Source organism: Budorcas taxicolor, chromosome 11 (assembly GCF_023091745.1).
Source record: "Budorcas taxicolor isolate Tak-1 chromosome 11, Takin1.1, whole genome shotgun sequence".
Lineage (NCBI taxonomy): Eukaryota > Metazoa > Chordata > Mammalia > Artiodactyla > Bovidae > Budorcas > Budorcas taxicolor.
In genome coordinates, this window is record NC_068920.1 from 48,896,240 (window position 1) to 48,922,507 (window position 26,268).

General features: G+C 50.5%; 1 protein-coding gene across 1 annotated transcript; it reads right to left on the bottom strand.

Annotated features, from left to right (window-relative positions):
* Positions 1-407: 407 nt before the first annotated feature.
* RAB44 (RAB44, member RAS oncogene family) lies at positions 408-26,268 on the bottom strand. Its single transcript, XM_052649650.1, has 13 exons — positions 26,062-26,268; positions 19,491-19,602; positions 17,660-17,834; positions 16,117-16,263; positions 15,293-15,383; positions 14,792-14,887; positions 12,947-13,134; positions 10,729-12,191; positions 6,942-7,023; positions 5,540-5,654; positions 4,341-4,442; positions 2,105-2,181; positions 408-498 (listed from the first exon to the last, which is right to left on the bottom strand). The coding sequence occupies exons 1-13, from the start codon at positions 26,266-26,268 to the stop codon at positions 408-410; spliced, it is 2,946 nt and encodes a 981-aa protein (XP_052505610.1).

Here is a 26,268-nt window from a genome sequence, read left to right on the forward strand (position 1 = left end):
ACGCAGTCATCGTAGAAGATCTGAAAATACAAATACATGTAAAAAGGAAAACACCCCCACACCTTTACCCTGTAATTTCGTCACTTAGAGACGTTTCGCCAATACTGTGGTGTATTTCCCTTAAGTCCTTTTTCTGGACTTTTCCTTTCTTTAAAGAGTTTTAACTGACCCCCCCCCCCCCATCCCCACCCCACCAATCTTATTACTCAGAAAAGTCCCTCTCTGGGAGTGCAAAGGCCAACGTTAGTGCAGCCTCTGCCCTGGGGTCTGAGTCCTGACCCAAGGAGGGTTTTCCAGAACTTCTGAGCTAGTCGTCTCTGTCACTGCTGTGTCCAGGCAGGTGGGACCGGAGCCAAAGCACAGGAAACCCAGGGAGGTGGCCAGCCCACCCCGGCCAGGCCAGCGCCTCAGGAGCAGCAGCCAGCTCTCTTTGGAGGCTTCTCGGGGGCCACCTCCACCAGTGAGCCCTTCAGGCGCTCTTCTTGCATCTTGAGGGACCTGCGTGAAGATGCCCGGGCATCAGTTCTCTCTCTCACCTGCCAGAGGCAGCAGGGAGGGACCCAAGGGTGCAGCTGTGGGCTGGACCCTCTGAACTTCCACTCTGCCCCTGCCCTGCGTTCCACATGGCATGAAACACCTTTCTGTCTCCTCCCTAGCATTCTCTGCAGCCTACTGTGTGCCAGGGGCAAGGGAGTCTGATTATAATCGTGAAGCCAGCAGGTCTTGCCTTGCGTAGTGTGGGAGACGGAGATGGGAAGGGGCCATCAGGATCCAGGAATGGGGTGGCACACAGAGGGACTTCACACCAGATCCTGGAGGGATTTAGGGTGAAAGGAAGCAGTGCTGGAGCTGAGACAGAGCACTGGACAAGGGTCCACTTGCAGAAAAGGGAAGGGTGAGTTCTAGGCAGAGGGCAAAGGCTTAGTGTCAAGAGAGAGCTGGGGGATTGGTGAAGCAAAGCCTCTTCATTTGTTTATTCACAGTATATGTCCTGTGTGCCTGGCACTGTCCTAAATCACAGAGCCTAAGGACTGAACGGCCAGAAAGAAGCCTTGGAGGCAGCAAGGATTCAGGGCTCTGCTGGCCAGGAAGCCACAAGTAGGGCTTTTATTGTAAAGCAAAAGGAAGTCATTGAGCAGTTTCCTGTCCCAGGGATCAGATGGGATCAGGTGTGCAGTTCACCAAGCTCACTCTGAAAGTTGCTTTGTCAGAGAAGGGGCCTAGAGATCGTGTCATCTAAGACCCCTCCCACCTCACTCATTTCATTCATTAATTGAACACAGACATGTGCCAGGCTCCAGGGCAAGGAAGTGCTAGTCACTCAGTCGTGTCCAACTCTTCGAGACCCCGGGGGCTACAGGCCACCACGCTCTTCTGCCCATGAAATTCTCCAGGCAAGAATACTGGAGTGGGTTGCCATTTCCTTCTCCAGGGGATCTTTCTGACCCAGGGACAGAACGGGGAGGAGCTGAACCAAAAAGACCTGGCCCTGCTAGAGCTCCAGCCTGGTGGGGAAGGCAGTAAGCAGACAAACTCTGTAACGACAGTTTGCCAAAAAAGGCTTTGTGGGACTTCCCTGACTCCGAGCTCTCACTCTGAAGGTCTGGGGTCGATCCCTGGTCAGGGAACTAAGATCCCTCAAACTGCTCTTTGCAGCCGGAAAAAAAAAAAAAAAAAAGGCCTTTGAGGGACACAGAGAATGAGATTTGGAATAGTGGTGGGAGCAGGTGTGGTCAGGGAGGGTTCCTCTGAGTGGCTGAAGCTTATGACTGAGGGGGTCGGGTGGGGGGCAGGGAGATGGCACTGGAGCCAATCTGGGCCATTGGGAGACATCTGAATTTTATTCTAAATGCAGTGGAAGTCACTGGAAGCTCAGGAGGGCACGGAGGCTCAGAGAGGGGAGGGGAGACTTCCTGGAGGTGGGGCTGCTGACAGGACTGGTAGAACTAGAGTCAGGAGACTCCTGCAGGGCTCTCACTCCTTCCCCAGGCTTCTGAGCCCTGTGCTTTCTCAGGTGCTTCCTCAGATGAGCCTCCCCTCCCGCATGAGTCAGCTAAAGGCTGTCCAGAAGATTCTGGGTGGGGAGGGGGAGGGCGGCACTCACCGGGCCAGGTGCACCACGGGCTCCAGGATGTTGTGACCCAGAGCAGCGCTGCACTCTCCAAAGGAGACCCCCAGCTCCTGCAGCCAGATAGATGGGGGTACAGGTGCCGTGGAGGAGACCCCCGAGAGTCCAGGCGGCAGCCCCCGCCACCGTAAACCCGACCATCAGACAGAGTCCCATCCCGTACATCCCCAAGCCAGCCCCAACAGGCGAGGCAGCCTGTCTCTGTCTCCCTGTCTCCATGGTCCCCAGCCTTGCCCCTCTGCCCACTGTCTCTCCATTTTGGCTGGCCAAGGTGTCAAAGACGCTACCCAGAAACACCCCACAGCCTTCCGAGTGATGGTGGAAAGCCCGTATTCCAATTAGGAGAAATGTCCTTGGGGACATTTTTAAGTTGTTGTCTGTGTCTGCTCAGTCGTGTCTGACTCTTTGTGACCCCGTGGACTGCAGCCCATCAGGCTCCTCTGTCCATGGGATTTTCCAGGCAAGAGTACTGGAACAGGATGCCATTTCCTACTTCAGGGGATCTTCCTGACCCGGAGATTGAACCTGTGTCTCTTGCGCCTCCTGCATTGCACATGGATTCTTTACCACTGTGCCACCTGAGAAGCTCTTTAAAGTCATTCGTTGTGTGTGTGTGTGTGTGTGTATTTTATGTTTTCAATTTCAAAAGTATTGAATTGGAAATATTGGGAAATATAGCATAAAAATGCGTAAGTACAGGGCTTCCCTGGCGGCTCAGTGATAAAGAATCTGACTACTAAGGCAGGAGACACAGGTTCCATCCCAGATCTGGGAAGATCCCACATGCCATGCAACTAAGCCTGTGTGCCGCAACTATACAGGTTGTGCTCTAGAATCCGGGAGCCACAGTTACTGAGCTCGGGCTCCCTGGAGCACACGGTCTGCAACAAGACAAACCACTGCAATGAGAAGCCAGCCCACTGCAACTGAAGAGTAGCCCCCGCTTGCCGCAACTAGAGAAAGCCCATTCAGCAATGAGGACCCAGCACAGCCAATAATAAGTAAATAAAGTTTTTTAGTGAAAAAGGTAAGCACAAATTATAAACCACTTTTGTTAGTGTTTGAACATATGTTGAGTTGACCAAAAGTTCTTTAGAAAAGAACAGAATGAACTTTTTGGCCAATCCAATATTTCTATTCTGTTTTATATGACCCTTTTATTGGGGGTGTGGAGTGTGGGCTAAATATCATTATACTGTTAGGTTAAACTGTATGAAATTGCTGCTCTGATAGATGCCAAACAGTCAAATATCAGCAATCTCATATGATTCAACCTAACCTGTCCCCAGAGACATGGCTATTTTTCTGACTTCACATTATATTGTAATGCATTTCCTCCACAACCTTAAATATTTTTCAGAACAGGATTCTTAACGGCAAATGCTAGCTTTTTGCATGAAGCTCCACAAATTAACCACCAAATGTTGCCAAGTGTTCTCATAAAGAACATTCTCTTACAAACATGTTCAATTATACACAGGATCTCTCACGTTCTTCTCTTAGGAATTATTATTTCTGACTCTTTCCTCAGGATAAATTGCTAGAGAAGGCGTTCCTGTCAAACGCGGTGAGCTAGGACTTTTAAGAGGAAAAAATTCCCACCAACCAGGAGCTACAATGATGACCTCATGGTTAGGAGAAATGAGAGAAGAAATGGGAAGGAAATACGATATGGAAATGTCAAGAGGGGTGGTGTCAGAGGTAGTGTGGGGAGCGAGACTTTTTCCCATCTTAATTATTCTCCAGATTTTCTGGAACGTAGTTCAGTTCTATTCAAAAATAAATTGTATCCACGCTCCCCTGTCTGGTGGTGGGGCTTTTGATGCCATCTTCTCAGGGAAGAATTTGGGTCTTAAGATAGAATAAATTAGAAGGAATGTTATGTTAATTAGAGACCAGAGATAAAATGAAGATTTGATTGGGACTTTTAAGTGAAGCTTGAAAAGCTTTTTACTCTGAAGGTAATTTTTATGTAGGTCAGGACACTGTGGGGATTTGCTAATGCAACAGTAAGGTTCAATGTCCTGCTCACTGTTACCCTCTCATGTCTGGGTCTTGGGCCCGGGTGGGTGGAAGGCTGTTAGTCTCTGATTGAGCAGGGGCAGGAGCCCATTGTTCTCTGTGGCCTGGGCCAGGGTGACCTATTCACTACCCGCCAGGGATGGGTCTGCCCAGTCCAGGCTGGGGGAGGGGCGGATGCCCAGCTGCTCACCTGGGCCAGTTGCTGCCCAGCCTCAGTGGACACTTGCCGATCCTCCTCACGGTCCGTCTTGTTTCCCAAGAGAAGGATGACCACGTCGTCAGACTCTGCATCCTGCACAGAGAACATGTTCCCTCAGCCACACGTGTAGGGCACCTGCTGTGAGCCAGGCCCTGGTGGATCTGACCCTGCCCTCCAGGAAAAGCTGACCCTGTGCCACGTCCCCCCTACACAAACAGCCCACTTTCTATATCACACCCACTCCATGCTCTTCCCACCTCTGACACATTCCCTTCCATCTGCAGCAAACCTACCCCTCCTCTCAGCCTGCAAACATGTCACCCACTCTCCAAGGCCAACCTCAAAGTCACCTTCCCTAGGAAGCCTTCCTGGATTGCTCCTGCCCAGGCCTGTCATTTCCTGCCTGTGCTGAACAGCCTAGCGTTAGATTACACAGGCTGCCTTGACTCATCTCCTAACTGTTTAATGGATGATAATAATAATAGCTTCTGTTAATGGAGAGTTTACTATATACCAGGTGCTGTGCTGAAAGCAGTTATAGCTGTTAATCCTCACAACTCCTCTATGAGAAAAGTTTGGCAATTGAATTCAGAGAGTTTAAGTCACTTGTCCAAGGGTACAGAGTCAGGATGGGGAAGTTGGGATTCAAACCCAGGTCTCATCAGAACCCAGAACCCAGTTTCCCTTAAATATTACTGTATTCTGCTTCCTTTGCATCTCTTCAACTAGACCAGAAACTTCCAGAGAGAAGACAACATGGCTTTCTTCATGTCCGTCTTCTGTGCTAGTACGTACTGCCGAGTTTCAGCATATGAGTTTCATTCATACGTATATCACATACGTATGTGGGGGAAAGAACTAGAGATGTATGGACAAAGGAATGACCATCCAGACTGACACTAGACCTGCATTATCCCCAGGTGTTAAGAATCATCACAGAGCTTCGGTGCATAGCAAAGAAACGCTCACAGGAAGGACACAGGAAAGAGTTTGTTTTGGAGACCATACTATGTGGCTATGGCTTCTTTGTACTACTATGCTCCCAGCCCATCCAGCCACATGCCCTCAGCAGATTGTCACCCACATGTCCGTTGTGTCCTTTGTCATCCCAGGACAAAAAAGGTAGTGGGAAAGACACAAGCTCCCTCTTGACTGCCCACTGGGGCCAGCCCCAGCAGCCGCCAGCTCACCTGGAGACAGTCCAGCCAGTAGCGCACGTGGACAAAGCTCTCCTGGGAGGTGACGTCGTACATGAGCACCACGCCGTCAGCCTTGCGGAGCAGCTGGCGTGTCACGCTGTGGTACCTGCCCAGAGAGTCCGCGCCAATGTTGCCAGGCACCCTAGCCCCAGGCTCCGGCCTCTCTAGGCCTCAGCTGCTACCTCGGCTTCTAACTGCTTCCCAGAGAGGGTGTGTGTGTATTTTCCTTCTTCCGGTGTGCTTATTGTTGAATAGGTTAACAGGCCTCACGGCTCAGATTTCAAAAGGTACCAAAGGGCATCTAACGAAAAGTCTCTCTCAGGCGACTCTACCTTCATCCTGCAGCCACACAGCCCTCCTCCCCAGAGGAAACCAGAGTTACCCATTATTTAAATAGTCTCCCAGGGATATTTCATGCATATATATAATCATACACACACACACACACACCCCATACACACACTGTTTAAGCAAATACAATGTAAAGCACTGTACTCACTAATATTCAATACTATGTTCTTTGTTTTCTCCAGATAATAAAATGTCTTAGAGACATTTCCCTATTGGTACATAAAGGTGACTTTCCTGGTGGCTCAGATGGTAAAGAACCTGCCTGCAAGGCCAAAGATCCAGGTTCAGTCCCTGGGTTGGGAAGATCCTCTGGAGGAGGTATGGCTACCCACTCCAGTATTCTTGCCTGGAGAATTCCATGGACAGAGGAGCCCGGAGGGCTATAGTCCTTGGGGTCACAAAGATACATAAAGAGGATCCTCCATCTTTTCTCCAGCTTCATTATATTCTATTGTATGAAGAGACTCTAATTTGTTTAACTGGCCCACTACTGATGGTGCTGAGGAGGCGTCCAGTGTTTCATAATATAAACACTAATGCTGTGAACAGTCTTGGTCCTTTTGATAATATAGTATGAATTCAACAGTAGAATGAATTTCTAGAAGTAGAACTTCCGGGTCATAGATGATGTCCCTTTTCAGTTTTGATCGCTACCGCTTAACTAGAAAGTCGAAAGCTAATATTTTCAAAGGATAGGTGGAAGGACTTCCCCGGAGGACCAGTGGCTGGGAGTCCAAGCCTCCACTTCACGGGGGGGTGTAGGTTCAATCCCTGGTTGGGGAACTAAGATCCCACATGCCACAAGGCGTGGCCCAAAAAAAAAAAAAAGTGATTGAGTAGCTGTGCCCCGAGGGCCATGTTGGGACGGCCCTCACAGTTGCCCCGCCACGCTGAGGGGGCCTCTGGGTGCGCTCTCCTGTCTCCTGCCCTGGGCCTGGGCTCATCTCTCCATCCCCCACCTCCTGAATCCTCAGCGGGCACAAGCTGGGCTCCACTGCTCTGCAGTCCAGGCTCGGCCACTAAAGTCGACAGCGTCCATTACCTCTCCTGGCCAGCTGTGTCCCAGAGCTGCAGTGCAAAGCGCTTGCCGTCCACCAGCAGGTTTTTGACTCGAAAATCCACTCCTAGGACACACGGATGAGAGTCAAGCCTACTTTCAAGTTACCATCCAGGACTTGGAGCTGACGCCTGCCTGAATATACACCTGCTCCCAGTACCAGCCACGGTGGGGGGAACTTTCAGCAGCCGGGCTTCCCTTCTGCTCTTCAAATCCCATCCACACTTGAGGGTCCACATCCTCCGAGAAGCCTGCTCTGCCTACCCAGCTCCCACTGCACTCCCACCCTGACAGCTGGCTGACATGAGGCACCCTGCCTTGTTTTTACCTCTACGAAAATACCTGTCTTCTCAACTACCTGGCAATGTTTATTCCCCAGGCTACTCAGGAAAATCCGTTTCGTTCATCTATTTTTTTATAATACTTCTTGTTTCATTCCTAATTATTGCATGCATCTTTATTCTCTACCCAGACAGCAGGGCAGACAGGCAACCTGGGAGGGTGAAGGGAGTGCTGGCTTCAAGGAGGACCAGGTGGGCTCTGAGTCGTCCCCCTTCTGCTGCTCTACTGCCTGTGTGGGTCACTTCACCCCTCTGAGCCTTCCTTTCTCATCTGCAAGGTGGCAATTAAAAAAGACCCATATCACCGGGTGATTGGGAGGATTAAATAGCTTACGTTCAAGGTCTGGTCCAACGTCTAGGGGCTGCTTGGAAAGTGGTCATTTTTATTATCTACTATGAGCGACTGAACTGAACTGATGAATTCTCATCTATCTGAACCTCCACCTCCTCAAAATTTCATAGACAAATCCTTCCCTGGGTCATGGTTCCAGACCCCTCCTGTCCCTGGAAATGTGGACGTACTAGTGAAATCCCCGGGAGGTTTGGAATCTTTGGGGAGCAACTTCCTGCCCAACCCCCAGTTCCCAGGGACACCGAGTGGGATGGGGGTGACGGAGAGGGGTTGTTTTGTCCCTGCTGAGCCCACCATGGGGCTCCGACCAGCTCAGGAAAGAGGCAACTCCTCACATATCCCTGAGCTGGGAGAGACCTTCCTCAAGGTGACACATGGTGACCCCCCACAAGCTCTTACTTCTGCCCCCGGTGGTGACAAGCCACAGACGCCCCCATCTGTGCTCCCCAGAGGAGACTGGGAGAAGTGGCAGCCGGGAAGTCCTGACCTCAGCAAAAGTCTGTCTGCAGCATCCATTTCTCTTTACTGCCCCCTTTTCTGAAGGTCTAAGGAAGCCCAGGGTCTGCAGAAACTTCTGCAGTTACCCAGTCCCGCCCGCTGTGATGACATCCAGCCTCTGCATAAACATCCGCAGCATGATCTACAGAGCAACCCTCATGATTATTCTTTGCATTTAGTAACTTCCATTACTCCCACTTTCCGCCTTCCTGCCCATCACCCACCCTCAGTCTACCCACCTATCCCCACACGTTACAACTTAAGCCATATAAACTGTCAGAACTACAACGTCTTCTGCTTCCCAAGAAATCTGCTGTTTTACGTGAACAACCCCAGGGAGTGGGCAGTGCTGAGCGCATAAAAGTGTAGAGCATCTGGGGTGAGGGCCTGTACTTTGAAGGCAGGTGGCCCCAGGTATGAACTTTGGTGCCCAGATAGGGCCAAAAAGTTTACCAGGACTTCAGTTCTGTTTTCCTCATGTGTAAAATGGGGATAGCTGCAGAGAAACCTCACAAAAATGTGCAGTCAGCTATAATTCGATTGGCTCTGGCTCTGGTCTTCCACCAGCCCTGTTCTCCAAGGCAGACAGGCGAGAAAGCAGGGTGGGAAGAGAGGAGGGTGATGCCGAGTGGGGAAACTACAACTGAGGAAGCTGGAATCATCCCCAGTGACAGGTAAGCCCGATGGATGGCAATCACCAGGGGCATCAAACCACAGCTAGGTGTGGGACAGATTTGGATATCAGGGCTTTCCCGGTGGCTCAGCTGGTAAAGAATCGGCCTGCAATGCAGGAGACCTGGGTTTGATCCCAGGGTTGGGGAAATCCCCTGGAGAAGGGAACAGCTACCCACTCCAATATTCTGGCTTGGAGAATTCCATGGACTGTATAGTTCATGGGGTCACAAAGAGTTGGACACGACTGAGCCGCTTCCACACACACACTCCTCCCGGCTGACTAGCAGTGCACGCAGGCTTGCCTTGTCTTTTCACAATTATGCAACCTGTATTTTCTCTATTGAATTTCATGGAAACTTCTTACCACATGACAATGGGAGAGGCTCACAGGCATGAGAGGACTCTCGTACGGAATAAGGCAAGTGTGCCAGGTGCATTGTAGGTGGTCAGTAACCAGCAGCTTAGGTCAACAGTCCTCACACTTTTTGAGACCGGTTTCATGGAAGACAATGTTTCCATGGACTAGGGTGGTGGGGGCGGGTGGTGGTTTGGGGGTGATTCAAGCGCATTTCATCTATTGTACCCTTTATTTCCACTGTTATTACATCAACTCCACCTTAGATCATCAGACATTAGATCCTGGAGGTTGGGGACCCCTGGCTTGTGTGATTAATGATGGTGGCCTTGCAGACCTTGTGACCCTGTTCAACATCGGAACAGACCTCCTGCTGCTGCTGCTGCTAAGTCGCTTCAGTCGTGTCCGACTCTGTGCGACCCCATAGACGGCAGCCCACCAGGCTCCCCTGTCCCTGGGATTCTCCAGGCAAGAACACTGGAGTGGGTTGCCATTGCCTTCTCCGGAACAGACCTCCTATGGGTCCCTATTCCTGACAACACTGCATTTTTAATTGGCTCCCCAGGTGAGGCTTCTCAGGCAGAGAAAATTTTGAGAAGCTGTCCTGGGTGAGGGGTAAGGGAGTCTCCTAGGTAAAGTTTGAGAACTTTACCCACTGGTCTACCACTGGTGCCCAGTTAGCATGTACCTAGACAGACACAAAGACACAGATCCCTCCACTTTTACCCCAAGCCAAACACTCCCAAGAGCTCTTTTCTATGGCTTTATACGAGTGGCCACATATCCCAATATTCTTAGGGAGAGGATGCTTTGTGCTTTAGGACATTTTATTTGCAAAAGCCACTGGATTAGACATTATCAAAAGTGTACTTATAATAATAACAACCATAAAAATAACTAATACTAACTAAGCACTTAATATGTGCCAGATAGTATTCTAAGACCTTGATATATATTAACTGAACTAATTCTTACAGCCCCTTCAGAGGTCAGCACTACCATTGCCCCCATTGTGCTCAGAGGCCTTGAATAATTTGCTCAAGTTCATACCATTAGTAACTGGCAGAACTGGATTCTGAACTCAGGCACCGGTGTTCCTAACTTACCCCACTCTACAAATACATTCTGTGTAAAATATTCAACTTGCCCAAGGTAGCTTCCTGCCAGAGTCTGGCTGGCTGGCCTAGGGCTGCTCTTGGGCATTCAAGCAGTGGGGTCCCTGAGGTGGCCTGCCTAGGGACCACATGTGTGGAGACTGGCTTGTTTTCACCATCGGCCAGTGCTGCCACCTAAATTGAAGGTGCTTTGTTAACGTGGCACGTTATTAGCTAATCAGATCAATCCAGAGAAAGCAAATTACCTATAATTAGAGATGATTAGTAAAGTAGCCAGGTTATGCCGGTATAAAATAACATCTAACGCAGGGCCTGTGGCGAGGGCAGAACCTACAGCTTGCTCGGGGATGGTTTGCTCTGGGCCTGCTCCAGCTCGCCAGCCCGGTCCCCCGGCTCTCCCCTCCCTCCCCTGCCATCCTCCCCAGACGGCTCTTACCCACAGTTGCTGTCAGCCCAGTGGCGAAGCTGTTCTGGAGTAGCAGGTGCAGAAAGGAGGTTTTGCCCACGTTCGAGTCTCCCAGGAAGATGACGTGGAAGGCGTAATCAGGGTTGGCCAAAGGTTCGCTGGCCGAGCGGTCCCCAGGGAATGGGGTCAGCCCCGGACCTCCAGAGTCCATTCTTGAATCTTCAGGCCTGTTCTCTGCCCTTGGTTCCCTGGACTTAGAGGGGGCTTGTTCTCCTTCTGCGTGGGCAGTTGTAGGCCGGGGCCTGGGTTGGGCTTCCAGCTCAGCCCTGGTGGGAAGGGTTTGTGTGGGCTCTGGGGGCTCTGCTCCATCCCCAGGCTGAGCCCCCATTGGGGGAAAGCCCCTTGATGGTTTCCTGGGAGCCGGGGCTTCTGCTTCAACCTTAGCTTGTGTTCCGTCAGGTGGGTGAGGCGCGGGCTGGGGATCGAGCTGGGGGAGTTCTGAGTGCTCGGGTTTCAGGCCACGAGCCTCGACGGTCAGCTCTGACCTGAACTTCTGCCCTCCCTGGTCCACTGCTTTCCTTTCCTCAGCCCCGGGCTCCTCTTCCAGGCTCTGGGGGAGGAGAGCGGGCAGCCCAGGGACCCGGCCACGAGCCTCCTGCAGCTCCCCTGAATGGCCCTCTTGTGCATCTGGGCTCCACTTGCCCCACTCTGATCCATCCGTGGGAGCCGGACCCCCAGGCACCAGGCCCTGGGAGGGCTCACCCAGCCCCACCAGGAGGGCTCCGGGTCCCGAGGACCCCAGCCTTGGTTCAGAGCCAGCAGAATGGGGGTCCCGATGGAGGGCCTCTCTCTGCCGGGGCGGCTTGGGTGGGGCCGGCCCAGGGCCAGGGCCCTCATCATCCAGGTGTGAGGTCTGGAACTGTGTGCTGGGCCCAGCTGAGGCCTGGGGAGGGGGCGAGGTCACTTGAGGAGGGGGCCCATCCTCCAAAGGAACAAGCACCTTGAGTGCAGCTGCCACCAGGCTCCCTGACTCCCCAGTTGGGACCCCCAGGAGACCCCAGGGGAAGTGGACCCCGGGGCCAAGCCCTGACTCCTCCTTAGCTTCCGGGCTGGGGGGCTGTCCGGTCTGCTCTGGAGGGCTCATGACCGGCCCATCTGGGTTCGCTCCTTTCTCTTCCTCGGTCCCAGAAGGTGCCCCAAGGGGGCTCCTTGGAGAGCCCCCTGGATCTGAAGAGAGCTCCTGAGCAAACAGAAGAGCATGTGGCTCCGAGAGGGAGATCTGCCTGACCACTCGGGGCGTCGGGGGGCCTGAGGAGGCTTTCGGGGTTGGGGGCGGGCTCCAGGAGAGCTGCAGGGCACTGAGGGGGGTGCTGCCGATGCCGCTGAGGAGCTGGTCCCAGTCATCGTTGTCCCCAAACAGTCCAGGCAGGGGAGCCTCCGCGGAGGAGATTGCCTGAGCGTCTAGAGCCTTCTCCTCACCTGCTCTGGGGACACTAGGAAGGGGGGGAAGCTAGGGTCAGGGAGGGGCAGGTAGCTGTCACACCCATCCTGTCTGCATCCTTCAGCAGTGGGTACACATCTCACAGCTAGCCCTCCCTTCAGTCTTCCCTTCAGCAGGGCTTCTCACCTGGCACTCACTCCCCACCCCTCCCCTCATCCAATCCTGCTCATCCTTCAAGGCCCATATGGAGCCTCACCTCCTCCAGGAAGCCTTCCTACTGTTCCAGCCCATCCCGCTCTGCCAAGGATCCAGCACTGCGCTAGCCTGTGTGTGTGTGTGTGTGTGTGCCTGAATCCCAGTCGTGTGAGCCATGTGTCATGTGTGTCCGGGCACATGGTTTTCCCCGCTCTGCTCCCTTGTCTGAGAAACAGGCATGACAATCCCAGCCCGGTGGAGTTGTTGTGAGGTTTAAGGAGGGAGTCTGTGTGTGGCTTCCCTGGTGGCTCAGATAGTCTGCAATGTGGGAGACCCTGGTTTGATCCCTGAGTTGGGAAATCCCCTGGAGAAGGAAATGCCTACCCACTCCAAGTATTCTTGCCCAGAGAATCCCATGGACAGAGGCGCCTAACGGGCTACAGTCCATGGGGTCGCAGAGAAAGTCAGACACGACTGAGCAACTAACATTTACTTTTCACTTGCACCGTGAGCTCTGAAGGCTGAGCAGAGTCTCTGAGAACTCAAAGACTTTCTCCCCTCTTGCAGGAAGCCCTCCGTCTGCAGCCCAGCCCGGGGGTGGCAGCTACTTGCCTGGGTTCCTCCTCCATCTGCCAGGACACGCGGCCCCTGGTGGCATCCAGGTGTCCCCGGGTCACCTGCAGCTGGCCCCGAACCTCTTCCAGCCGCCCAGCCAGGTCTTGCTCGGCCTCCCGAAGCTGCCGGTTTTCTGAGCTGGCCTCCTGGTGTGTGCTGCTGAGACGGTGGAGCTGGGCCTCCAGCTGCAGGAGGTGGCGGGTGAGGGGGAGAGAAGCCCAGTTGCCCTTCAGGGGGACTAAACAGCCTCCCAAGACCATGGTGGGGCACAGACTCCAGGCTCCTGGAGACCCAGCTTAAAACATAGGATCGGGTGTTACCCCCTCATTGGCCTAATTAGCTCCGTTACCTCCCACCGGGAGAGACACTGGAGTTGGCGGGGTGGGGGAGGGAGGAGGAACTGCGTGAGAAGCACAGGCCGCCAGCAGCGCCAGGGGCCACACCCTCTGCTCGGTACTCTGAGCTGGCTGCTCACCTCTGAGCCCCTGTGGTCGCTAAGGAGCTCCTGGTCTAAGACGGGAGATGGAGAGCTGCTTGACTGTGCCGAATGGAAGGCAAGGTCCCGACAGCCCCCAGGACCTGCAGTCTGCCCCACCCGACCCCCATTACATCTCTGACCACCTCTCTCACTACCCTGCTCCCTGCCCGCTCAGGCTGTTCCAGACCCCAGGCCCCTTTACTGGTCCTCGGACATTCACAGCGCCTCACGCCCACCTCAGGGCCTTTGCTCTCGTTGTAGCTTCTGCCTGGACTGCTCTCCCCTCAGATACTACAGGGCCCACTCCTCACCTCCTCAGGCCTTTACTCCAAAGTCATCATCGTAAATGAGGCTTCCTTGACACCTCCTCTCAAAACCCTCCTATCCTCCTGTCCTGTGTTACTTATTCTCCTTAGCACTTTCACTATCTAATAGTGAAAGTCATAGACTTTACTTGCTTATTTAGTTTATCAACTATTTCCCCAACTAGACAAAAACCCCACCGGCAGGAGATGTGTCTGTTATGTTCCCTGGAAGCTAGCATGGTGCCTGGCACATAGCGGGTGCACCATAAATAGTGGTTGGATGGAGGAATGAATGGCCTTGCGGGAAGAGGCTTCACATCCACAGGGGACAGGACAGAATGGTCCTGTGTGAAAAGTCCAACTTCCTCTATCACCAAAAGGGGCCTGCCTCAGGCTCCAAGGCTCCAAGCCTGCAAGAGCTTCCCTGGTGGCTCAGCTGGTAAAGAATCCTGCAATGCAGGAGACCTGGGGTTCGATCCCTGGGTTGGGAAGGTTCTCTGGAGAAGGGAAAGGCTACACGGCAGCCTTCTAAGGCAAAAGTTCTGATCTCCATTTCTCTGATGAGGAAACCAAGGCTCAGAGAGGTTAAAATCCTGCCCAAGGTCACTCAGCTGACAGCAGAGATGAGAGCTGAGCCCCACCTATCACCAAGCCTCTCCAATGTTAGGACTTCATGTTTGCCTGGTGCTTTCTGGCTTCAAAGGGCTTTCCCATTTATTACCTCTTTTGATACAACTAGCCAGGGAGCTGCAGTAGATGTGATTATTCTCATTTTACAGATGGAGAAACTAAGGCCAAGACAAGCAAAGCTCTTTCCTGAGATTCATGGGGCTTTTAATTGAAATAGCAGGAAATTGAGCCTGGACCTTCTGATTCATGTCCCAGGGCTGCCACTGCCCTTACCTGGCCTCATCTCAGAAAAAGGGCCAGAGACATCGCTTTCCTAGGGGAGCCATCTCTGATACAGGAGCCCAGCAGCCCAGCGAACTCCCTGGAGGTGGGTATCAGGGTCTGCGAATCCTCAGAAACTGGGCTTCCAGGGGAGCCCTAGTCACTCACCTCCTTCTGGCCCTCGGTCAGCCGCTGCACCTCGCGCTCCTTGGCCTCCAGCACCTCCTGCATCTGGGAGCTGAGGGCCAGGCCCCGGGAGTCGCTCTGGGGAGCAGAGAGGTCTCAGCTCCCCCTGTGTGGCCGAGTCCAAGACTCAGCCGGCCTGGGTTGGCCCTCCCCATGTGCCACCTCCACTCAGGCCTGGGGCGCCCGGTCCAGGATGTGTCCACAAGGAGGGGGGTCTCAGGACAACTTCCCTGGCCCAGGCAACAAGGAGACAGAGGCCCAGAGAGTGGGAGGAGTGGCCCCAGGGGACCCCCGAGAGCTGGCAGCAGTGAGCACTCCCCACCCCGTCTGTCTGAGCAAACTGTCTCTCCGACACTGGGGGAGATGAGACGATCTGCTCGCAGCGGCCTCCCGCTGCCCCACGCTGGTCAGACCTGGGCTCACTGCGCGGGCAGCAGAGGGGTCCCGGGCTGGGGGAGAGGCCGGCTGGGGCTGGGGGCTCACCTCGGCTTGCAGCTGCTGCTTCTCCCGCTGTATCTGCTGCTCCATCTCCTCGTAGAGCTGCTGGACCTCGCGGTGATGGTCAGTGTCCCTCCTGGAAGGGGTGGGGGGGCCAAGCAGCACCCTGCCACCCTGCTGCTGGCAGGGACGGTCTGGGCCCGCATTTAGTGAGCTGACCCTACTGCTCAGCTCACTCTGCCAGCGGTCACTGACCCCTGTCACCCTGGGAACTGTCATCCCAGTAACAGCTCCTGACCTTGACAGAGGCCCTTGATATGAATCATCTGAGCCCATCCTGCTGACTCCTGCTGACCATCATCGGGATGTTGGCTCCTGTCTCACAGTCCCCAGTCACCCCATCACTCTGTCCCCACTTCCTGCTGTCACCATCCTCCTATCCACCCCCACCCCCAAACACAGACTCCCTGGCAGGACTGAGCCCATGCCAACCCCAGGATCACCACACACATGGCAATCTACGTGAGCGGTGCCCTGGAGTTAGGTGCCCCAGTGGCCCTGCACCAGGACACACTGGCCCATCCCCTCTTTGGCTGAAGGCCTCACTCTGTCCATCCCAATAGATTCCCTTAGTTACCCCTTCTTCTAGCTCAGCTCTGCCCATCCAGCAGAAAATTCACTTAAGATTCAACTAAGGGATTTTCCTGGTGGTCCAGTGGTTAAGACTGCGTTTCCACTGCATGGGGTGCGGGTTCAATCCCTGGTCGGGGAACTAAGATTCCACATGCTGCCATTAGCACAGCCAAAAATAAAAAAGATTCAACTAATATAAAGAGCATCCACTGTGTATCAACCCGGCCCCAACTCACTTCCTCAGAGCCAGCTCCAGAACCTCCTTGTCGGCCCGTGCCTCCTGTAGGCGACTGTTCATCTTGGCCAGAAAGCCCTCTAGGTTGCCTGCCAGCTGGGGCTCCTCCTGCCGCAGCTTTCTCCATAGCTGCCAGATTTCCGCCTGCCTGGGAGGGGAGGACGGCCAGAGATCACCCTTGAGTGGGACCAGGAGGCAGAGGGAAGCCCACTCCTAGGTTCTAATGGCCACACTCCAACAGACAGTGGCAGCTGGGTCACAAAAATCTCCTTACACTCTGCCAGGTGCAGCTCCAGTGCCACCTCCTCCAGGAACCTCTCCCATTTGTGCGCTTATCCCTTCATGGATCCCCATATCCCACTGTCCCTCTACGGTTTGGTGATTCATTGTGGGGCGGGGGATCTGGGTGTCTGATGGCCCAGAGCTTCCATCTGCCTTCTCTCTTCTCCCATTCTGTGGCTGCGTGACCTTTAGCAAGTCCCACGACTTCTCTGAGCTTATTTGTAACATGGCCACTGGAGAATGAGGCGCACCCAGTGGAGAGCACCAGCCTGGGGTCTGGCACTGAGTTGGCATTCAATAAATGCTGCTTTCACATGGATTTAATTAAGTCGTGAAGACAGATGCCTGAGGGCTGAGCACAGGCCAAGCTGCCAAGTAGGTAAATCACTTTCCACCACAGCTGCCCTGCCAGCCTGTACCCCAGTCCCACCCTGCCTGCCCACAGCGCCTGCCCCACCCTCTGAGAGCTTGTCCTCACAGAGCCCTGTGGGGCAGGGGAACCTGGGAAAACCTGGGCAGATGGGCAAGGGTGATTCCCTTGCTAGTTCTAACAGAGCCAGTGGGACCTGGAGGGGTGTGTGACGGGTATTTTTAGGCAGGGTCCCTTTCTCTAAGCATGAGTGAACCCCAAAAATCCCAGAGCCCTAGACCATCTCCAAGCCCTCCTGTCTCCAAGCCTGCCCAACTCAGAGCATCACCACACCTGAAATCACTCCACTGGGGGACTCTCTTTTTAGGGAAAAGGCACCCTTGGGAGGTTTGTACTTTAGCGAATGTGGGTCCTGGGACTTCCCAGGAAGTCCAATGGTTAAGACTCTGCACTTCCAATGCAGGGGGCACAGGTTCAATCACCGGGGAGATAAGATCCCATATGCCACACGAAGGGGCCAAAAGAAAGAAAGAAAAAAGATCATGGGTCCCTTTAGGGAGCTGATAATTCAACTTGCCAATCTTTCTGGGGAGTGACCTGATAGGGCAGGACAGGGAGGGAGGGCTTGAGTGGGATGGACTCAGTGGGTAGGCTTTCTCCACGCGGGGCTTCGTTTAATCCCACACCAGTTCTTCTGCTCACCCTGCAGCCAGGGAAACGCAGGTAAGGGGTTAGGCTACTTGCCTGCAGTCGCACAGCCAACAAGTGGCCAAACCAGGATATCCACCCACCACCACCTGGTAGCTCCCATTTGATCCTGCGTCTGGGCCAGTGCTCTTCCCCTCTGACAGGCGGTGCCTCCTCCCCACACCCCCAACCCTGCTGGCCTTACTCAGGAAGTGAGTTGCTGGCTCCTAGTTGCTCCATGAAGGCAAAGAATGCCTCCTTCTCCTCACTGTTGGCCTCCTCCACCACCGGGAAGCTGGTGGCTACAGATCCTCGCTTGGAGAGCAGTGGCCTCTTTCTATGGAGCCTGTGGGTGCTCGAGCTGGAGCCAAAGATGCTCTCTATGGAACAAAGAGGGCCAGAAAGGAGCAGAGTGGGGTTGGGCTCCATCGCTTGACTTCCCACCTTGCCCTGCTCCAGCCCTTGGGGAAATGGTTTTATCTGTGTCAGTCACATTTATACAGGGCCAGGGTCATACACTCCTCATGTCAACCTTGGGAGTCTACTCAAGGTAGACCCTGTGCCCATTCTACACATGAGCATCTGAGGCCCAGAGAGGCAAGAGACTTGCTAGAAGTCACACAGTAGCTCCACTGTGGCCAACACATTCTTTTCACTAGGTCAAAGGATAATCATTGAGCATCTATTATGTGCTGGGGACAAAACTGGCTGAAATCTGCCTTGGTGGAGCTGACATTCTATGAATACTGAAAACGACACATTTAATAAATAAATAAAATTTCCAAGTGGCCTAAAGGAAGGAACAGGGTGATTTCCTTTGAGAGACTAGAGAGGGTGGTCAGGAGGGTCCTGAGGAAGTGACACTGGAACTGAGATATGACTAAAAGGAAGGAGCAAGTGATGCGGTTTTCTCAGGAAGCATATTCCAGGTTGCAAGAACAGCACGTGCAAAGGCCCTGAGGTAGGAGCTAGATCGGCAGGCTGGAGGAGGTGAGTGGTACTGAGTGAGCCTAAGAGGCTGGAAGGGTCTCAGTAGCGCTGGCCTGCAGGCCCTGGGAAGGGAGTTGAATTTTGTTTCGTAGGCATTGGGAAGTCTTCCAGATAGTGGACACAGCTGGACACAGATGTGAAGATGGCCCCTTGGGGCCACATGGACAGCACGCCTGATTCCAGGCCCTAATTTCCCCTCCCTGCTCCCAGCTTCTCAATCACCAGAGCCAGAGCAACCATCTCTTGGGAGGGCCCAACCTGTAAATGCAGATTCCTGACCTCCCCTTTCCATTGTCTCCCAAACTCTTGGAGACTCAGCAGACCCAAGAACTAGGGGTGGCTTTGGCTACATTAAAGGCTGATGATCCTTTTCAGGATCGCTACAAGGACACCACTCCTTCCATTCCCTGGACCAAAGGTCTTCCCCATCGAGCTCAGCTGGAATATTGTGTATTTCCAGCTTTGATGTCTCTAGGTCCTTCTAGGTCTGTCTTAAGAAGACAGTGTTGGAGTTGCCCTGCCCAGTGGGGTTAAGGGCGTGGGGAGCCTCCACCCACTAAATATCACCCTCTGCTGCTCCCTGGGGCCTCATATTCCTTTAACCAAAGCCAGAATGGGACCTTCTCCAGGAAGAAACAAGGCCTGTGGTCTCAAGAACAGGGGGTATCTAACCTCCTGCTCAAGGGAAAGCTTTTACTGGGGAGAAGACATGGGAGGTATCAGAAAGCAATCCTGGAGGCCTCTCTGGAGAAGGGGAATGCTCAGGGGATACCCTGCCCGCCCCTAGTAATGATTTGCTCTTAATGTTGGAAAGGAAGTAAGGTCTCCTGGGCTAGAGTCTTAAGTCAGCTCTGCCTCGAACCAACTGGCTTCCCACTCAGGCTCAGCATTCTCATCTCTACGGTCATTCATATGTCATCCACACCCAGAACTGCCCTCAGGGGTGTTGTGAAGGTCCTGTGATGGGTCACTGCAGCCTTTCCTGTCCGCTCAGCCTCATCTCGTGCTCGGCACACCCCCGGCAGGCCCTCCCAAGACAGACATACTGAGCCCGGAGCTGAACTCTTCAAGGGAGAGGCGTCCCTTCCGCTCCACATCCACCCAGTCAAAGATCATCTCCAGCTCATCCTCGCTGCTCAGGAAGCTGAACTTGGCTGCCTGCAAGGATAGAGGTAAGTTGGGTGATGTTCCTACCAGGGAAGGCTCTCGGCCACTCTCAGAAAAGGAGAGGTGTTTATCTTCAGCCACCCCCACCTCCCCTCTCCCCATTTTCAGAGTCCAACCCTCAACCTGACCTCAAGACCAGTCCTTGAGTCTCTCGGACCCAAGCAGAGCCTTGAACTTCATCCTCAGTTTTTCTCTTCCACCATCCAGCATCAAAACCCACCTCTTCTGAGTCTCATCTTTCTAGGACTGTAATAAAGGACAGTAGCCAGCCCTGTCCATGTGTTTATCACTATTTGAAAATTACCTAACATGGGAAAATAAGTCCCCAAAGTGGACGGCACACCCTTTTGGTATTCTACAGGGGCCAAGGCCACCCAAGCATCTTCTAGATTCTGTGAATGCACTTTGTCTCATGGTACTGATTAGAGATCCCAGACTAAATGAAGTCACGTGTTAACTTGTAGATTCTGTTCAAGAGAGGTGTAAATAACTTTTGCCTGATGGAACAAGGGAGTCCCAAAGATTTATGACCTGTTGTACATTAACCAGCTTTAAGCAATCTACCTCAACAACCTGATTGTAACATTTCTCTGTTAAGTTATCCCACTTTTCAAATGCTCTTTTAACCATTCAGAACATCTCCCATTAATAAGTGAGTTAAATAAAATCTCTGGTATAGATTCATTTTATTTTTGTCTAAGGGTCATGATTTTATCTTCTTGGAAATCCTGCTTTAGCGGTTTTGGAGGTTCCATGGAGATGCCCCAGTGGACTCGGCTGTCAGAACCCAGTAAACTGTGTTGCTGGAAAAGAGCCCTAAATGGGCTCTGGGAACACAGGCATTTCTTTTATATATATATTATTTATTTATTTATTGACCTATTTGTTTGGCTGTGCTGGGTCTTTGCTGTGGCATGTGGGATCTAGTTCCCTGACCAGGAGTGGAACCCAGGCCCCCTGCACTGGGAACAGGGAATCTTAACCGCTGGACCATCAGGGACGTCCTGGACACTTCTTTCCTTGGCTCTTGAAGGGAATCCCATGTGTGATAGAACTTTGTTTGCTGATTCTGTTTCTCCAGTTTTTATGTTTTTGATTTTACAGATTTTCTGCTTTTGGTTTTAGCGGTAGCCACGATGGGGCACTCTGTCTTACGGACTGACCATTTGGAGATCTCCATGGGATACATGATGGAGACCTAGTGTCTGTCGGTTGAGACACAGTGGAAAATCTGGTTTGCTAATCTTTTGTTGTTAGTGGTGGTGTGTTTGTTTTTTTGTGAATGACCTCAAATCGGTTAAGAATTTTGTGCCCACTGGGGAGGAGAATAGCTCTTTGAAATCTGAACTGGAGTTTTTGTGTTTCTGTGTTTACTTTTGAACTGTGGTTGGAGTTGTAGAAAAGAAGCCAGACTGTCTGTAATTCAGAAAGGCCCTCAACTCTCATTGTGAGTGTGAGCATTTTTCTATACCTGGGTATTAGTGACTTAAGAGTACTACGTCCCTTACAGGGGCTCTGGGTGGATTGGTTTGTAGAGACAAATAAGTGCCTATATAAATCTAATGGTCCCCAAAATCACAGAAAATAAAGAAACCAAACTTCTAAGGCTTTAAATGTGCTGGACTTTAAAAAAAAATTCCTCTTATGAGAACTAGCTAACTCAGAAAACTTCTAAGGAGTCAGGTTCAGATAATTAAGGTGAATCTTTGATCAATTAGATTGGTTTAATAATTTTTGTTTACAAAAGATAAATAATAGCAATCTGTGTTTCCCACAACTTATATTAATATAATACAAGGATACACTCTATGGCAAATTTTATATTATGTCTATTCTGTCGCAATTTTTTAAAGTTGTGCAAGGCATATGTATGACTGTAGAAAGTTGTGTTATGTGTATTTGTGAGCTTTGCTGTTTACTAAAATGCTGTCCAAGACAGTTCTCAGTTTTTTACCCATCAATTTTTTTCTGGGAAATAAAAGCTGATTACTTTGTTAAAAGCTATAATCACTACAATGTTTTACTTGATCCTAGAAACAGGAGTGGCAGAAAAATAACTGTGTCTGCAAGGAAAATGGGATGTGTTTTTGTTCTCCAGGAAATAAAGGAAGTGGTTTTGTTTTAAAGCATCTGGCAAAATCTGAATGGATATAGGAGATTGTAGAGTGTTTGTTGAATGGGAATCTTATTTGTCTTGATTTTATAATACCTGAGTCTGAAAATAGGCTATAAAGTTTATGTTAACATTTGGACAAATTTGGCTCAGTTTTGATGGGTTTATAAATAAAGAAGTAAAACTTGTGAAACTTTGACTGCCACATGTTATATTCATGCAAAACTAGAATTTGGCTCTCTCTCTATTAAATGATAAACTGGTCTTAGAGCTCCAGGCAAGGGTTAAAAGAGGGTTACTATTAGTCTTCTGTGTAAGTTGCCCAGATAACTGTTTCATGTCTCAGCAGAATAATTTTCTCTGCTTTGTTTTGGCTCAGTTGTGTTCTAATTTTCATAAAACAGAAAGCAAAGCCACTTCCCATATAAAAGAGCTAAATAACCTTGCAATAGTATTGCCTTCTTATAGAGTTGGACTTCCCTGGAGGCTCAGCAGTAAAGAATCCTCCTGCCAATGTAGGAGATGCCCTGCAGAAAGATACGGCAATCCACTCCAGTATTCTTGGCTGGGAAATCCCATGGACAGAGGCATCTGGCAGGCTACAGTCCAGGGGGGGTCACAAAGAATCAGACACAACTTAGAGACTAATCAGCAAGAGTGTTGTCTTCTTCTATGTTTATTGCAAAATACTTTATTTTATTGTCCCTAATTAAATAGAAAAACCAAGTACTATTTCTCAGGATCCCATGATTGTATCTTAATTTAGTGCCCTACCTTCTCTGATATCTCTTTGGGTTTGCCTTCCCAACATCAGATTCTAAATTTAGAAGAAAAAATAAAAATGTCAAGATATCATTCTCTTTATTTGTTAAATACCTCATCACTACTATAAGAGCATTATGGGAAGAACTGTCAGATCAGAAGAGATATCCAGCCTTTCCTAGGCTAAGTTTACATAGGTAAAAAGCGTTTACATAAATATTTCATAAATTGCATGCTTTAGGGAAAGGCCCTAGAGATTTCTCAATGTCTTTGCTATGCAAACTATGTTCTTTAGGGGAAATGCTGATCAAACTTCATGAAATAGTTATATACTGTATCCCAACAGAACATTTTACTCTCTTCCATTCTGACACTATTAGGTTACTGTAAAAAGGTAACCTAAAAAAGCTCAATGTGGTGCTCTGTGAGGACCTGGAGGGGTGGAATGGCGGGGTGGGAGGGAAGCTCAAGAGGGAGGGGATATAGGTATACATTGACTAATTCACAATGTTGTACGGCAATAACTAATATAACATGGTAAAGCAACTCTACGCCAATAAAAAATGCAAAAAAAAAAAAACAAGCCACAGGCTTTGAGTCTCATTACTAAACACATTTCTTCTTTCCTACTCTTTCCAACCTACCCTGAAGGCTTGGTTATGAACCAGCTCAGTTTGTGTCTTCCACAAAGTGCAGCGTCAAAGCCGTGTGGAAAAGGTCTGTACCAGGTTCTATTAACTATTGCTGCTTCGCGTGAGTACAGGGTTCTAAGCTGACAGTAGCCAGCCTTCAGACTGAGCCTGTGGATGACAGTTGCTAGAACTCTTTTCAGTCTAGAAGCAGCCAGCTCACCCAAGATCCAGTAGCTCAAGAGCTAATCACACAGAACTAAATCAATGGTTGAAGAAAACTGGCTTACGGCTATTTGCTGGGAATACAGTTGGTACGGTTATTTGCTGGGAACACAGTTGGTGTGGTTATTACTATCGTTTTGTTTATTTGGCTGGATTGGGTCTTAGTTACGGCACTTGGGTTCTCGAGTTATGGTGCACAGGCTCAGTAGTTATGGCACTCTGGTTTAGTTGTCGTTCAGCATGTGGGACCTAATGCCCCAACCAGGGATCGAACCTGCATCCCCTGCATTGCAAGGTGGATTCTTAACCACTGGACCACCGAGGAAATGCCAGTACTATTTTTTTATTGTTTCACTTTTATGGATATTGTGAGGAAGTCCTCTCTCTGGCTTCCTGAGCTACCTCTAATTTTCAGTTTAGGAGAGTATCCTTTTGCAAACTGAAATTTGGGCTTCCCTGGTGACTTAGATGGTAAAGAATCTGCCTGCAATGCTTGAGACCTGGGTTCGATTCCTGGGTCAGGAAGATCCCCTGGAGAAGGGAATGACTACCCACTAGAGTATTCTTGCCTGGAGAATCCCCATGGACAGAGGAACCTGGTGGGCCATAGTCCGTGGGGTCACAAAGAGTCAGACATGAGTGAGCGACTAACACTTTCACTTCACTTTCAAACTGAAATTTAATATTTTAAGTGGTATTTGAATCTCACTGATCCCTTCCTGACTCAGAAACCAATACTTTTCCTGAATCTCCTTCCTTTCTCTGGCAATATAGTTATTTACACAGGTTCAATAAGAATCTGTCCTCCTTTTTACTGGGATACAGTTGGATAGATCAACTGTTTAACCAGATTTTGATTTAAAGGATGATTCTCATTTAATCAGGTGTTACAGGTCCACCGTAAGGAGCGCCCATGGACCCAATACCTGCAAAGCTGGCCTGAAAACGGGTAATGTGAAAGGTTACTTTTGGGCAGGAGAGGGACCTTAGAAAAACTGAGAACCTCAAGAAGAGAAGTCCCTCACAAGTGTAGGTAAAAACTAGTGGAGAGAGTCTTGTGCTTGGTTTCCATAGAAGTAGGGAAGCCAGCTGGTTTGTTTGCCCAAGACTTTCCCAGTTTTAACACTGAAAGTCCCACATCCCAGGTAACCCTCCAATGCAGGCAAACAGGGACAGAAGGTCACTCTAGATAGAAAAGCCAATTTCAGAGGTTTTAAAATGTCAACTTAAACTTCCATATGAAAACTTGTGGAGAGAAGCTAAAATAGCTCAATACTTCAAAATTTCAGATTTGCAGAGCCCAGTCAAGGAGACCCACCTGCTTCATTAGCACCTTCACTACACCTACAGAAGTGATCAAGCCAAACCGAATGAGATCAGCCTTTTTTATGTCAAGAGTAAACTTTGGAGGTTATTTATGATCACAGGAAATTACTGGACACTTGGAAATAAAGTGAAAATGTACACAGCACACCCTTTCAATATTATATGGGAGTAAAGACTACCCAAGCCTTGTCTAGACAAGAGGAATGGACTTAGCTCATCTCATTGTTTACCTTGAAAAGTCTGACATATTGAAGTTACTTGTTAACGTGTAGATTTTGTCCAGGAGAATTGAAAATAATTTTGTCTAGTAGTACAGACAGCCCCAAAGATTTGTGGCCTGTAGGACATTAGTCATTTTCAAAAATGAACTCAGCAAACTTAGCCTAACACTTTTCTGTCAAATTGCCTATGGTGGTGGTGTTCGGTCCCTAAGTTGTGTCCAACTCTTGTGACCCCCTGGGCTGTAGCCCGCCAGGCTGCTCTGTCCATGGGGATTCTCCAGGCAAGAATACTGAAGTGGGTTGCCATTTCCTTCTCCAGGGGATCTTCCCGACCCAGAATCAAACCCGGATCTCCTGCATTGCAGGCAGATTCTTTACCAACTGAGCCACAATGGAAGCCCAAATTGCCCATAAATACTTGCAGCTTCTCAAATGCTCCTTGAGCCTGTCATAACATCATACTGAGTTCCTCACTGATTGATAATAATAATGATAATGAATTAGCTAGATCTTTGATAAGTATTGGTTTTATATTTAATCAAAAGTCTTTTTTACCATTTTGAAAATTATAATTTAACATCAGCCATTTGTACTTTTTTGTGGCTCTGACGGCAGAATACAGATAGGAAGGGTCAGTTTTGATGGAAAAAGGTCAAAGTCTAGAGCATGGAGCAAAATCAGGAGGAGACAGCGGGTCCAGTGAGATGCCAACAACTCACATAGGACCCATTGTAGAAAATGAAAAAAACACACAAACAAAAATCAGCCAATTTCAGTCTAGGTCACAGCCTAAGAGTCCTTATTGGCATGTACATCATTGGCGGATCTGTTTGACTTAAGTTTGCAGACATTAACAGGGTTTTATTTCCAGGGCCCTGACTGCTCCCCAAGATAAACTTCCCTGCTCAATGGGCTTAAAATTATACCATCTGCAAGTTCCTTCTTTGACTTAAAACCTTTCCCTTATTAAAATGCAAGTGTTTCTGGAAGAGGGTAATACAAAATACCTTATCAGTCATTCCCACCTTAGTATAATAAATCCCTAGCCTTTCCTAAAAGCAAATTTGAGATGAAAGAAAGGGAAGAGGGCAGGGATGGTCTGCCTTCCTGGGAAGGAGAGTCTCAGAAGAAGAAGCAAAGGGATTCAGGGGATGGGCTGGGGCCTTGGACTCACCGCCAGATCCTCTCGAGTGACAAAGCCCCTCTCCTCGGCACCGCAGTCCTGGAAGAAGCTCTGCAGTTCTTCAGCTGACTGGGAGGACCAGGACTCTGGCTCGGGGGCCACCGGCACATCCTGGCCATCAGCTGGCTCTCGCATCTGCCGCCGGCGGCTGGAGCCTAGCTTCCGTCCTTTCCGGGTCACTCTGAGTCCACTCTCCAT

Bases quoted from the DNA above. Each gene is read 5' to 3' on its own strand.
- RAB44 (XM_052649650.1), bottom strand. From the start codon at position 26,268: ATGGAGAGTGGACTCAGAGTGACCCGGAAAGGACGGAAGCTAGGCTCC. The intron at 17,835-19,490 runs GTATGTCTGTCT...TTTGTTCCATAG, and splicing joins AGAGTTCAGCTCCGGGCTCA to AGAGCATCTTTGGCTCCAGC. The intron at 14,888-15,292 runs GTGAGCCCCCAG...TCTGCTCCCCAG, and splicing joins AGCAGCAGCTGCAAGCCGAG to AGCGACTCCCGGGGCCTGGC.